At 46.0% G+C, this 13,743-nt stretch overlaps 1 protein-coding gene across 1 annotated transcript in view; it reads left to right on the forward strand.

The window, feature by feature from the left end:
- The window catches only part of LAMC2 (laminin subunit gamma 2), a 70,486-nt gene extending 56,743 nt beyond the window's left edge, over window positions 1-13,743 (forward strand). Inside the window, exons 15-23 of the mRNA XM_056845441.1 lie at window positions 10-89; window positions 651-788; window positions 5,228-5,372; window positions 6,502-6,651; window positions 7,716-7,830; window positions 9,677-9,876; window positions 10,846-11,004; window positions 11,323-11,422; window positions 13,419-13,743. Coding sequence (XP_056701419.1) covers window positions 10-89; window positions 651-788; window positions 5,228-5,372; window positions 6,502-6,651; window positions 7,716-7,830; window positions 9,677-9,876; window positions 10,846-11,004; window positions 11,323-11,422; window positions 13,419-13,669 — 1,338 coding nt within the window. The 3' untranslated portion in view covers window positions 13,670-13,743. The remainder of the gene's footprint in view (window positions 1-9; window positions 90-650; window positions 789-5,227; window positions 5,373-6,501; window positions 6,652-7,715; window positions 7,831-9,676; window positions 9,877-10,845; window positions 11,005-11,322; window positions 11,423-13,418) is intronic.

Here is a 13,743-nt window from a genome sequence, read left to right on the forward strand (position 1 = left end):
CCTCCTCAGGTTATTCCATCTTCAGATCTCCCTGGAGGGTCAAACAGTTTTTTAATTCTGGCCCAAGAAGCCATGAAGTTGGCAGACAGGTGAGTCGACAATTGTCTTCCATCGCTTGGCCCAGTTTCGATTGCCAATGGATAAGGTTATGTATTGGAATTCTATGTCAGACTAAGACAAAAAATGTCAAAACTTAATAAAAGAGAGAGAGAGCACTAGTTTTGCAGCAAAGAAATCCAGATCTGCAGACCAAAACTTTATTAAAAGAGAAAAATTTGCTTTCATGTTGTACCATTCTGTTCAGGGTAAAGATGCAAAAAGAGAGGGGGGTGCTGCACCAAAACAAAATGGAGACAAAAAAGCAACAAATGGTGTGAGGGAATAAAATTTAATAAACGAAGTACCCTGTTTCGCATGAGCTTCTTCCGGGGGATCTTTCTCTGCTCAAGCGTCCCATGCAAGCAACAAAACAATTATGAAGCCAGATAATAGCCAGGCATCATAATTGTTTTATTGCTTGCATGGGACGCTTGAGCGGGGTAAAGATAACAAATGGAGGGGCAGTGATGGCCATGAATTGGCCTCATTCCACCTGCAACCTATTCCCAGATAATCTTTTTCTTTTCTTTTTTTAAAATTTTGCTTTTCAGCCACATGCAGCTGGCAAATACTATTGAGCAAGCAGCCAGGGCAGCAGAAGATGCCTCAAGCCAGGCGCTGGCTTTGGTGCAGTCAGCCGGGAGCGGCGGAGACATCCTGACAAACTCTGTGCAAGGGCTCCAGAAAAAGTATGCTCAAGCAGGACTTACTTACATTCACTTAAAGGGCACGGGTAGTTAGTTGCCTTCATCTTTCTTCTCAGATTGGTCCAGGTCTTACCATAACAATTGTTATCACCATTAAGTACTGCTAGTATTTTACTATTACTCTGCTTGTTGCTATGATGGAAGTCTTGCATACGGATGGGGTCAGGGGAAGGTTGTATATTGCGAGGTACACAAAGGCACATTTGCTTTATCCCTTTGTGATGACTGACCACACAACGTCAAGGACAGAGGACAGGATTCTCCTTTACCGCTACCATGTCTTCATGTGTGAATGGAAGCCACCATTGAGGTGGAGCGAAAACTACCCTATGTCCCATGTGACCTCGGCTTTGATCACAGATCAAGCCTTATCTGTATAGCCTGGAGTTCTGTTGATCTATCTGTGTTTATCTAGCCTGTTGATCTATACGTGTTTATCTAGCCTTTCCTCCGAGAAGCTCAGGTTGGCACACATAGTTCCTTCTCCATTTTACCCTCCCAATAACAAAGTGAGATCGATTAAGCTGAGTGTGTGAGACTTGACCAAGGTTATCCAACAAGCTTCATGATCCACTGGGGACTGAAACCTAAGTCTCCCACACCCTCATCTGATTGTTTAGCCACTCTTAGCCAACCTAGAATGTGAGGTAATGTTGGGAGGGTGTTGGCATTTATATACAGAAATTATTGTGGGTAGGGTTGGTCACACACTCCCCAAGGACCCATTAACTATACAATTGTGTGACTTAAATGCAAAAATGTGAATTTGACTTTACCAAGATGGTAAAATGAATTAATTGTATCTAGTCACCCAGTGGATCATGAAGATGACTGGGGAAGGCACTGGCAAACCACCCCACAAACAAAGCCTGCCTAGTAAACGTTGAGATGTGACATCGCCCCATGGGTCAGGAATAACACGGTGCTTGCACAGGGGACCTTTACCTTTACCTTTAGTCACCTCTACTGAACACTCTGTTCTTTCATAGAAAACTGGTCTTATTGGTTGTTCCATTAAATGAAATGTTTAATGAAGATGAGCAACACTTTCCCCCTTCACAGTAAATTATTATTTCAGGTACATTTTATAATATCTAATTTTAGTAATAACAGTTATACAGTGCTTTTTGAGTATTTAAATGCTTCACATATGCTGTCTCTGTTATAAACCCTGTGAGGTGGACAATTATACATACCTTTAGCCACTACATTACAAAACTTTTGTTAAACAATTAGTTTTTTGCGGGGGGGGGGAGAAGTGGGTCCACTGGTTCAAATTTAACCCAGTAGTTGAGATTTCATCAAGGACAATGGTTGTCTTAGAAAGGGAGGATAATGTTTTTGTTTTGCAAGCCAGAGCAGATGTAAGAGAGGCACATTAGAAGAATATGCTTGGAGGCAGGATACAGAAGTAGTGGTGGGAAACAGTAGTGTGCTGGCTTTGAAGTAAAAATCAAATTGTTTTGTTTAACCCAGGGGTGTCAAACTCCATTGTTACAACAGCCGGATAGAACATAAATGTCACTTGGTTGGGCCGGGCCATGCCTCGCCAGCCCAGATCGAGACTGGAGGGGTTGGCTGCCTCAGCTGGCTTGCGGGCCGGATAAGAGCTCTCAAGGGGCCGTACCCAGCCCGCAGGCCGTATTTTTGACACCCCTGGTTTAACCTTTAACATGTAAATGTGAATGTGCTACCAAGGGGGTCAGCCCAAATGTCTCTCAAATGTTCCCGGTTGAGTATCTTATCCTCTTTTCTCAGTTTCAAAAAGACAGAGATGTTGATATCTTTGTAGGGGGCAAGCACCTCAGGGAATGAGAGAAAATAAATCAAGTTTAGAAAATGTGAGCTAACGTGAAATACCCCAATTGGTCCTGGCAGTGCTTCTGTTGCTGTGGCTTCTAGTAAGCCCTTCAGTAAGGGGTAGCAGAGCCTGAGCAGGGGACTCCTCAGAAGACAGTGAGTTTTTGCTGCGTTGCCTTCTCCTCTCCCTGAAAGGTTCTAGGCAACTGGCTCGAGCTGAAAAGCCCAGAACACCATGGTAGCCGTGTTGGTCTACAGTAGAAAAGCATGAATGAAGTCCAGTAGCACCTTAGAGATCAACAAGATTATCAGAGTATAAGCTTTTGAGAGTCAAAGCTCCCTTCACCAGAAGGGTCAACATTAGAGGCCTGAGATTTGAGCTCTCAGCTCCCTGTCATCTCTGTCCTTCGCTCTGCTCATTCCTGAGTTTGGTCAAATTTTGAGTCAGGTCTGGGCCGCTTACCCATGGGCTGCTTGCCCCGGCTTTCATGTGTGTCCCAGGTCATCCCATTAATTTCTGTGATCTTTCCCAAACCTGCTTTGTTGTGATAGTTTGGGAAAGCTCACAGCTAAGCCTGGGAGGCACCCATGTGGGAAAGCCAAGTCTTCCTAGTCCTGCTTCAGTCTCCCTTTTAAAAAAACACAGCATTTGACATATTATAGTGTTATAACAGTCTGTCTATCAAGTGCTCTGAATCCCCAGCTTTCATTTCTTTAAAGCAGGGATGGGGAACCTCAGGCCCGGGGGCCGTATGCGGCCCCCGAGGACATTTTTTGTTGCCCTTGGGAGCTCCGGGGCCTCGCCGTGGAGGCGCAGCACAGGGCGGCCCTCCCTGAGGGTGTTCCTGGGGCCACGGCTTGCAGGGGAGCTGCGGCGCCCTTTGGACCTCCTCTCGCCGACTGACGGCTGTTGGTCAGCAAGAGGAGGGGGAGGGACGCGTCCCCCAAGGCTGCCCCCTATTACCGCAGCGTGCAGGAACGCCAGGGCACACTGTAAGCCCCTCTTGCTGCCTGTCGGCTGTTGAGCAGCAAGAGGGAGCTGGGGGAAGAGGCCCACGGCTCCTGGCAGCAGAGCATGCGCACAGGAGCCGATTGGGCTTCGGGGGGCCTTTTGTGGACTCTGGGGGTGGGAAGGCATGGAGCCTGGGGCCAGGTCGCGTGGGGCCGGCAGGTGTGTGTGTGTGGGGGGGAAGGCTTTTCTCTCTCCCTCTCTTTCTGTCTCTTTCTTTGTCTGTCTCCCTCCATCCTTTTCTTTCTCCCCCTCTTTCTATTTCTTTCTCCCTCTCTCCCCTTTCCTCTTTCTCTGTTTTCCTTCCTTCCTCCCTTGCTGATCTACTGCGGGCTGCACCCCCCATGCGCCTCGTTTGCTCGGGCCCCCTGCTGGCTGCCCTCCCGCCTGGGGGGGAGTGGGGGCGCCCTCCAGACCTTCTCTTTGTGGCCTCCCCTGGGGTTGCCAACCTCCAGGTGGTGGCCGGAGACCTGGCAACCCTAGCCTCTCCCCCCCCCACGGGAGATCTACACCTGGTATGGCCCCCGAAAGATGTTATAAATGTGCAAATGGCCCTTGGCAGGAAAAAGGTTCCCCACCCCTGCTTTAAAGTAAGTCTCTAGCCCTTTTTATTGCAGAGGTATACTTTTCTCGGGTCCCCCCACCCATCAAGTCACATCTGACTTACAGTGACCCCTGGTGGGTTTTCAAGGCAAGAGATATTCAGAGATGGTTTGCCATTGCCTGTCTCCATGTCATGACCCTGGTATTCCTTGGAGGACTTCCATCCAAATACTAGCCAAGACCAGGACTAAGAATGTGCAACTAGTACAAGGTCACCCAGCAAGCTTCCATGGTGCGAGTGGGGATTTGTCTGACACTTTAAACACTATACCACACTGGCTCTTTTTTCCTTCTACCTCTTTGAAAAGGGGAAGTAGAGGCTGCTTTTTAAAACGAAAGCGGGGAATTCAGAGAATCTAAAAGATGAATAGTTATAACATTATAATGCTATAAGAATGTAAATTGGCAATTTTTAAGAAAACCTAAAAAGCCCCAGTGGCACAAAAGGGAATGGCAATCACAGAGGAACGGGGCAGGTAAAATGCACGGAAACCTACCAAGTGGGAATCCTGTTGCCACTGTGCTTTATTGGTGATAGGGAATCCACTCAAGCCAGTCTCAGTGTGGAAAACAACCACAACATCAGGTTCTGTGGTCAGAACTTTGAGCGTGTTGGAGCTGCATCTAGGTAGACTCATGGACTCTATAGTTTGCTGGCTGCTCCACACAGAACAGCACCACAAGGATCCTGGAGATTCTTGTGTGGCTTCAGGGGCCCCTTTGGGGAGATGATTTGGTTTCTAGGGAGAAGACAAATGTTGGGGTTCAATCCCACCACAACATGGAATGCACTGTAGAGTTAGGGATACTCAGAAGGTCTGCCGTTCATTAATAAAGATCATGGCAAAAGAGAATGTCCTGGCTAGAAGTAGCCAAGGCAGATTATGGAAGAGCTAAAATGCATAATTTTCTTTGACCCGTGCCCAATTCATACATTAAGTATGGGTTGTGATCATGGGGGTGGGGGAAACTCACACTTGTGGGCTCAAAATCATCTTCTCATTTTCAGGTATGATGAGGTAAAGTTGCTGTTCAATGAACTGGAGGCTGATGCTAACAGCGCTGCTTTGAGTGCTGACCATGCCCATCAAAGTAGCCAGCTGCTGTTCAGCTCTCTAGCTCGTTTACCAAAGGTTGACACAAGCATCTTCCAGGTAAGGACTCTGTGTGTGTGTGTGCGTTCATGTGTTTGGTCCCAACAGGAGAAGACATGAGATGGATTGGCCCAATAAAGGAAAGCATGGCCTTCAGTTTGCAAGACCTCAGCAAAGCTGTTAATAATAGGATATTTAGAGGTCATTAATTCATAGGGTCACCATAAGTCCAAAGTGACTTGACAGCTCATAACATGCAATCATTTGACACCACATAACAGTCAGTAGTAGGGCTGTGCACCTTTCCCCGATATTTTTTGGGTTTAATAAACCTGGAAATTCTTGAAAAATCTGAAAAACATGAATATAAGGGATTTGGCATTTTCAAATAAATGAAAATTTTGAGGTTTATTAAACCCAAACCCAAAAAATACATGGTGCAGAGCTGAACACTGGGCTCCACAGAGCCCGGCATTCAGCTCTGCACTGCCTGGTCCCTCCAAAGTCCACATGGACTTTGGAGGCAGCCCAGCGTTCAGATCTTTACGGCCTACCACCTCCAAAATCCACATGGACTTTGGAAGCAGCAGGTGGCAGCAGGACTCAACCAGCAGGTAAGTAAGGGGGAGGGGGAAATGGTGGCAGGGCCATAGCGGCCCTGAATAATGGCAAAAAATTGGCATTATTCAGGATTCGCTTTTTCAGCTCCCTTTAATTGCCACCATTTTTTTTAACGGTTCCCCCACCCCCGAAAAATACCGAAAAGGGTAGATCGCTATCATCCATAGTAATTAGGATATAACTACCAGACACTTTGGGGAGTAGGAGTGGTACCTGGTCTCTGTCTCATTTTGTTGGCATCTTCCGCCAGTGGGTGAGGACTTTTTTGTTCCATTTGTCATTCCCTTAGTGATTCCCTTTCCTGCCCAATATTTTAATTGTTGTTTTTATGTTTTTGTGTCTTTTAGCTTTGATTTTATTCATTTTAATGATGAGCTTTTGTTTGCTTTGATGGCTTTTATTATGTATATTTTTCATCAGTTAGCCGCCTTGGCGGCCCTGTTGAAAGCAGAATCTTAGGATATAAATTTTGTGAATAAATAAACTCAGTAATAGAAAGGACCAGTTCTTGTGACCTGCATGAGTAGCACTAAGTAAAGTCATGGTTTTTCCCATTTTGATGTCTAAGGAGGAAGCCAAGCAGCTCCGACAGAAGGCAGACTCTTTAGCAGGCTTGGTGGAAATTTATATGGCAGAATATAACCAGCTGCAAAGCAACATAGGGAACAAAGAAGAAGAGATCAAAGGGCTCTTGCAAAAAGGACACGATGACAGACTGGTAAAGTGCATCCATATTAATGACCTGGGAAGTTTGAGAAGGCAGTGGTGATGTAATCTGTGACAGCTTGACCTGTTCAGAAGGACCATTAAGCCAGATGTTCATGCATTTCTAAGCTGAAGTGAATGGCACATGAACGTACCCATCCAAGTGACCTCTAAATGTCTTGAATGGGTCCGAGCCTGTATTTTCTCCATGAAGTAGGTCAAGGACTAAATCACATGATACAAAGTCCTCTTGGACACCATGAGGACTTCTTCCCACAAGTGCTGAGAGTTCCGTGCCTCCTGGGGGAAGGGAGGCTGAGTTCAGATGGAGGCGGTGGCATGCATGAAGAAGGGTCTTCAGCCTTCCCCCTGTGCTCTTTTTGTGAATAGAAATGGCTGCAAGGAGCTTGTATTTCCTCCACTGGGAGGCTTACGTGAATCTGCATGGTGTAGTGGTTAAGAGCGGTGGACTCTAATCCGGAGAACTGAGTTTGATTCCCCACTCCTCCACATGAAGCCTGCTGCGTGACCTTGGGCTTGTCACAGTTCTCTCCAAACTCTTTGAGCCCCACCTACTTCACAAACTGCCTGTTGTGGGGAGGGGGGGAGAGGAGAAGCCACTTTGAGAGTCTTTACTGTACAGAAACTCTTCTTCTTCTATGCGCAGCCATCATTACACACAAGCTTTCTCAGCAGAATAAATGTCAGCTTCCTGGAGCTGTTTCAGTTTACAAAAACAGCATGGGTGGAATGCTGAAACCCCTTGTCCATGTAAACAGCAGCCACAATCAGAATACAGCTCACCATGCACCTGGGAGGGATGGAACTCCAAGATCATGTGGCAACCACAAGGACATTGTATCATGTACCTCATGGGAATTCCCTCTGATTGCTCCACTCATATGATCCAGGCTTGGAACTGTAGACGGTGCTGGGTCATCTTGAGTTTTTATTCTTAGCCCATGAATGAGGATCCTTCCCTATATAGCAGAACTGGTTGAGTGTGAGTTCTGGGAGTTGGGCCTGTGTTTTTGTGCTCTGTGTTATGTGTATTCTTTGGTTCTCCTGCCACTGCAGGCATCAGCCCAACTGTTGACTCGTGCCAACCTTGCCAAGGGTACAGCCCAGAAGGCGCTGAGTGCTGGCAATGCCTCTTTAGAGGAAGTTGATGGCATCTTGAAGAACCTGAGGGGTGAGTTGCTTAAAAAACAGATGCACTGGAGGTCTGTTGTCAATGTGCTCTGGGCCTTGCGAGTTCCATGAAGGGCAAGGCTTGAAACAGCAGATAGTGTTATCACCCAGCACTCAACAACAACAAGGAAAAGATCCAATTCTTTGTCAAGAAAATGTTGCAACTTAAATATTGTAAATCAGGAAAAGATTTGCAAACAGGCTTCTGTCCAAATGGACTCAAATGTGCATGCTGTATTCTGACCTTTGGGGTTTGGCTGGGCTTGGAGTTTTGGATTGAATTGATGTAGGTGCACTTCTTGGTGCTTGTGTGTTTGTATGGAAATCTTGTACTAATGCATATGCAGAGTGATAGGTTTTGCCTCATTGTAATTGGAAGTTGTTGACTAAGGAATATTAATTGATTAATGACCTGTTTGATCTGCTGCTGTAAGAATTTTTCAGATGTTTACAGATGGATTTGAATTTTGATTGTTGTCACTGAGTTGATTTTTAATCTCAAACATCTTGATACTATGATTTTAATTGATTATATTCTGATATTTTTACAGGGGACTGTGGTTAGTAGGGTTGTAGGGTGGTTAGTATTCCCTATTACTATGTATTCCCTATTACTATGTATGGGTGTGAAAGCTGGACAGTGAAGAAAGCTGATAGGAAGAAAATAGATTCCTTTGAAATGTGGTGTTGGAGGGGAGTGTTACGGATTCTGTGGACTGCCCAAAAAACAAATCAGTGGGTTCTAGATCAAATCAACTGACCCTAGAAGCTAAAATGACTAAACTGAGGCTGTCGTATTTTGGTCATGTCATGAGACGACAAGAGTCCCTGGAAAAGACAGTCATGCTAGGAAAAGTTGAAGGCAGCAGGAAAAGAGGAAGACCCAACAAGAGATGGATTGACTCAATAAAGGAAGCCACGGCCTTCAATTTGCAGGATCTGAGCAGGGCTGTCAAAGATAGGACATTTTGGAGGACTTTCATTCATAGGGTCTCCATGAGTCGGAAGCGACTTGACGGCACTTAACACACACACAGGGTGGTTAGTAGGGTTGTCAGCACAAGGCTGACAACCAGTGGAACGAGACTCACCGGTGATGTAAAGAGATCCCTGGCAATACACTGACGTCACTTCTGAGGCACAGGGAGCAACATCAGCGCATTGGCATGCCTCCCATTTCCCCATTCATTTTTCTCCCACCACCCTTCAGAGTGATGGTGGGAAGCATCCCCTGCCACCAGTGGGGACCCGGCAACCCTAGTGGTAAGCCTCCTTGAGGATCCGTTGGGCTTTGTGGTAGGGTGCAGTTAATTAATCAGTCAGCTCCAGGTTGATAGCAAAGGGCAGCAGCTGACTGGCCATTTAACTTACCCGGAAAGTTCCTGGTAGGCCACTCCTGTGGGGAACCAAAGGCAGGAGCAAGCAGATCCAAGCCCCAGTAGCTCTGCAAGTGCTACTCACCTCAGACCTGGCCAGTGGCACTAACGATGGGTGTTGGCAGTGGGTGAGCTCATACCCATTGTCGGTGCTGCTGGCCAGGTCTGAGCTGAATGGCTCCGAGAGGCAGGGACCAAGCATGCAGGGACCAATCCGAGCACTTCTGGGCCCTTTTAATTACTTGGTCCACGCTTGGTTCTGACCTGCGCTTTCCTAGTTTTATTCAGCCATCTTTACTAAACGGATGAAATCCAATTATTCAATAAAACTGCAGCCTATTTTCATCCAGTTCAGTGCTTTTGGCTCAAGCTTTTTCTCTGCCCCCCATTGCTGGCACAAAAAGGAACCTTGTCTGCATTCAGTGGCCTCCTTACTCAGACAAGCGTTTCCCCCTTTTTTTTGGCTTTCAGAGTTTAATCTGCAGGTAGGCGACAAGCAAAGGGAAGCAGAAGAGGCCATGCGGAAACTTCCTCTCATAAGCAGCACTGTCACCAGTGCCAATGAGAAGACCAGGCGTGCAGAAGAGGCCCTGGGCACTGCTGTTACGGAAGGAGAGGAGGCCCGAAGAACGGCTGAGGAGGCCAAGGAGATTGCTGTGGGCATTGATCAGGTATGGGGGAATGGAAGAGGTGGTACCGATTGGAATCCTGGGCGTGTGAGAGAGGGAGCTTGGCTGGCCAGCTGCACAGGTAAACTTGAACCTGCACCTGGAGGCTTAGGTTGGATAAAGACAAAGCTTAAAAGGCTGAGCTACAAACTAAAGAATATAACAAAATAATTACATTTATTTCAAGGTGTACACAGTAAGATCATTAAAAACACAGGGCCTGGGATACAGGCTACATATATAAATATCGGTTATAAAATTCCTATGCACAGTTGCTATAACAATGTAAATGACCAGTGCTTAACCAGATGCGTTTCGGCCTGAGTAGGCCTTCCTCAGTGGTCGTAAAAAAATTATAGAAACACATCTGGAAATAAACCTAATGAAATGTTCTTATCTAATATTTGGTGTGGCTTGATGTGAATTCTTAACCTCAATTTTGGATCTTGCCACATGGACAGTTGCTCACACAATCTGATGCAAAATGAGCAATGCTTACGGATGTGTGTACATCAACCTGTGTTGAATCTAGACTGAAATATATTGTCACTGTCTTCCTAGGCCTGGGTTCAAATTTGTCAAAGGCTCACATGCTCCATTGACTCTATACATGCTTACATAGGTATTTGGTAGCATCTAGGACTGGTCAGAGGTGAAGACAGGGGGCTTTGTTGAGGAGGCTGTAATGGAAATATGATAACTTATTGGCTAGCAAAAATGGGAATCTGATAGGGCCCATCAAGGAGGTGTCTCCATCAGTACCTTTCACTTAGTGTTACTTTTGGTATCTCTAACTGGAATTTTTTGATTTATTGAAGTCTGAACTGATGCCGTTGGTCAGTGGTTTCGACAGTGAAGCCACCAAACCTGTTTCTTCACATTCTCATAATGCCTTTCTTGACCTTCATCGCCGTGGACCTTCTTGACTCATGAATATTTCCTCCTGTTGTTTTGTTGCCTTTGTTTCTCCAGGAAATAGGAAGGCTGGCCTTGGAAGCCAACAGGACAGCGGATGGAGTCTTAGCTCTGGAGAAGGGGATAATGTCTTTGCAGGGAGAGGCCCGGGAGGTGGAAAATGAGCTGCAACGGAAAGGGCTGAAGGTTGATCTGGATGCCTCCACGGCTCAGGAAGTGAGTCTTGTAACTCTTCTGCCTTTTAATCAAAGGGACTGTGGAGAGAACCTCCTAATATTTGTAGAAAAGGGCAAGAGTCCAGTAGCACCTTAAAGACTAACAAAAATATTTTCTGGTAGGGTATGAGCTTTCATGAGCCACAGCTCACTTCTTCAGAACTGTGGCTCACGAAAACTCATACCCTACCAGAAAATATTTTTGTTAGTCTTTAAGGTGCTACTGGACTCTTGCCCTTTTCTACTACTGCAGACAGACTAACACTGCTACCCACTGTGAATTATCTCCTAATATTTGTCATTGTTGTCCCTTCTCAAGGTTGTCCAGAAATCCCAGAGAGCTAAAGCAGATGCGGCAAGTGCTGGGGGCGCTGTCCAGGGGGTGCTAAGTGCCTTGGAAGATGTTCTGCGCCTCATGGGTAAGAGGCAAAACCTTTTTTTATGATTAAAGCCACAAGCACTCCTTGGTTTCATCAGTGGATTAACTGAGTAAAACATCCACTGATTAATCAGTAGGAGATAGTTTTAATCCATGAAGACAAATTTTGATTGATGAGGCTGAGCATTAAGGGTTGGCTTTTTTAAAAGGTTGTTTTGATTCTTGCATGTTGTCACGATAAGGAATGACAAAAAAACACAGGCTGCCTTTATATTGCTTCCGATATCTCAAAAAAAGCTCTTCCAATGAGCTCTTGATATGAAACTGATTAATTAATTTTATCATATTTAAATACAAATGACCATCAATTAATTAGTCAGTTCAGTTTAAAAGACAGTTGGTTAAGCCCTTTTAACTCTCTGCCAATCAATGAATAGAAGAAATTGAGCTGTCAACTGGACAGATTACTAGGCAGTCAGCTAAGTACTTGGATATCCGTTTTGCCACTTTTGGGTTTACTGTCCAGATGAACTAGGATAGGGAGACTGAGTGGCAGCTATCCAGAGCTCACCCGGCAGAAGGCAGAGCCAGCAGCCAGCCCCAGGCAAAGCAGACCCTCCCCAATCAACAACAATCAGTGGCAATCACCTTTTGCAATCAGCTGCAATCACCTTCTGCAATTAGGTACAATCAGCTGTGTGTGTGTTAAGTGCCGTCAAGTCGCTTCCGACTCATGGCGACCCTATGAATGAAAGTCCTCCAAAATGTCCTATCTTTGACAGCCCTGCTCAAATCCTGCAAATTGAAGGCCGTGGCTTCCTTTACAATCAGCTACAACCCAGGCAAAGGAGACAAACAGAAACAGCACTTTACTCAAACAGGCACCACTCTACAGCAGGATATACGCACCCACACATCCTCAAACAATGTCCTCCAACACAGTAACCTCAGCTAATTCTTCCCAGCGGTTAAGGGGGGGGGGGAAATCACTCACCACTTCAGAAGCTCTCTTTCCTTCTGTTTCTCAGAGCCCAGCTGACTGTGAATATGCCTGGAATACAGCATCCATACATATGGAAATTAACTGAAAATCACTTCTGTCCTAAACTGTGTACATTCTGAGCCTTTCTTACGTTCATAGAATCATAGGGTTGGAAGGGACAACCAGGGTCATCTAGTCCAACGCCCTGCTCAATGCAGGAAATTCACCACTACCTCCCCCACACACCCCCAGTGACCCCTACTCTATGCCCAGAAGATGCCCAAGATGCCCTCCCTCTCATGATCTGCCCAAGGAAATAGAATCAGCATTGCTGACACATGGCCATCTAGCCTCTGCTTAAAAACCTCCAGGGAAGGAGCGCTTACCACCTCCTGAGGAAGCCTGTTCCACTGAGGAACCACTCTAACTGCTAGAAAATTCTTCCCAATGTCTAGACGGAAACTCTTTTGATTTAATTTCAACCCGTTGGTTCTGGTCTGACCGTTTGGGGCAACAGAAAACAACTTGGCACCATCCTCTATATGACAGCCCTTCAAGTAGTTGAAGATGGTTCACTTTAGTTCAGACAACATAATTACATTCTGTGTGATGAACAGTGGGCCTCTCAAGATCATTCAAATCCTTATGAGAACCAATTATCTCATATGTGAAAAGAGAGGTGAGATTGTGCCTGGTTTTAATCCAGATGTTGGGTATGGCTTTTTCATTTGGACGATTACGCTCTTTACTGCCCAATTTTGAATGCACATTGGGCTTTAGACATGTAGACCCTAAATCACATGGATATGAGGTGGGACAAATACACCCAATGGCACAGCGAGAAGGCATAATTTGACTCTCCTTCCACTTTGAGAGCCCTGCATACCATGGAGGCTTTTATGAATAGGGCACCTGTGGTCTAATAGAGCATTTGGGCTTGTACATGGAGAACGTTGTTTACATATTGAAGTAGCGCGGCCACCCGTGGAATATGTGCCTTCAGACAGTTTCACTTACAGGCTGTCCCCCCCCCCCCAATTGTCATTGCATATAGACCAACCCGAGGCTGTGGATGAGCAAGGTGTGACCATGCTTGAAGAGAATCTTGCCAAAGCCAGAAGAAGAAACCACCAGTTAAAAGAACTGATGCTGCAGCTGGAGGAAACAGCCAGCCGGCAGAAACTCCGGATCCAAACACTAGAGAGGAGCATCGCTGAGATTCTTGCTGATATCAAGAACCTGGAGGAGATCCGTGATAATCTCCCCACAAAGTGCTACAACATACAACCCATTGAGAGGCCTTGAAGACTTTGAGGGCAGAGGGGGCAGACTGATTTGTATTCTGTTTATCAGGTCTTGGACACAACGTTAGGGTTAGG

This window comes from Euleptes europaea, chromosome 2 (assembly GCF_029931775.1).
Source record: "Euleptes europaea isolate rEulEur1 chromosome 2, rEulEur1.hap1, whole genome shotgun sequence".
NCBI classification, from domain to species: Eukaryota; Metazoa; Chordata; class Lepidosauria; order Squamata; family Sphaerodactylidae; genus Euleptes; species Euleptes europaea.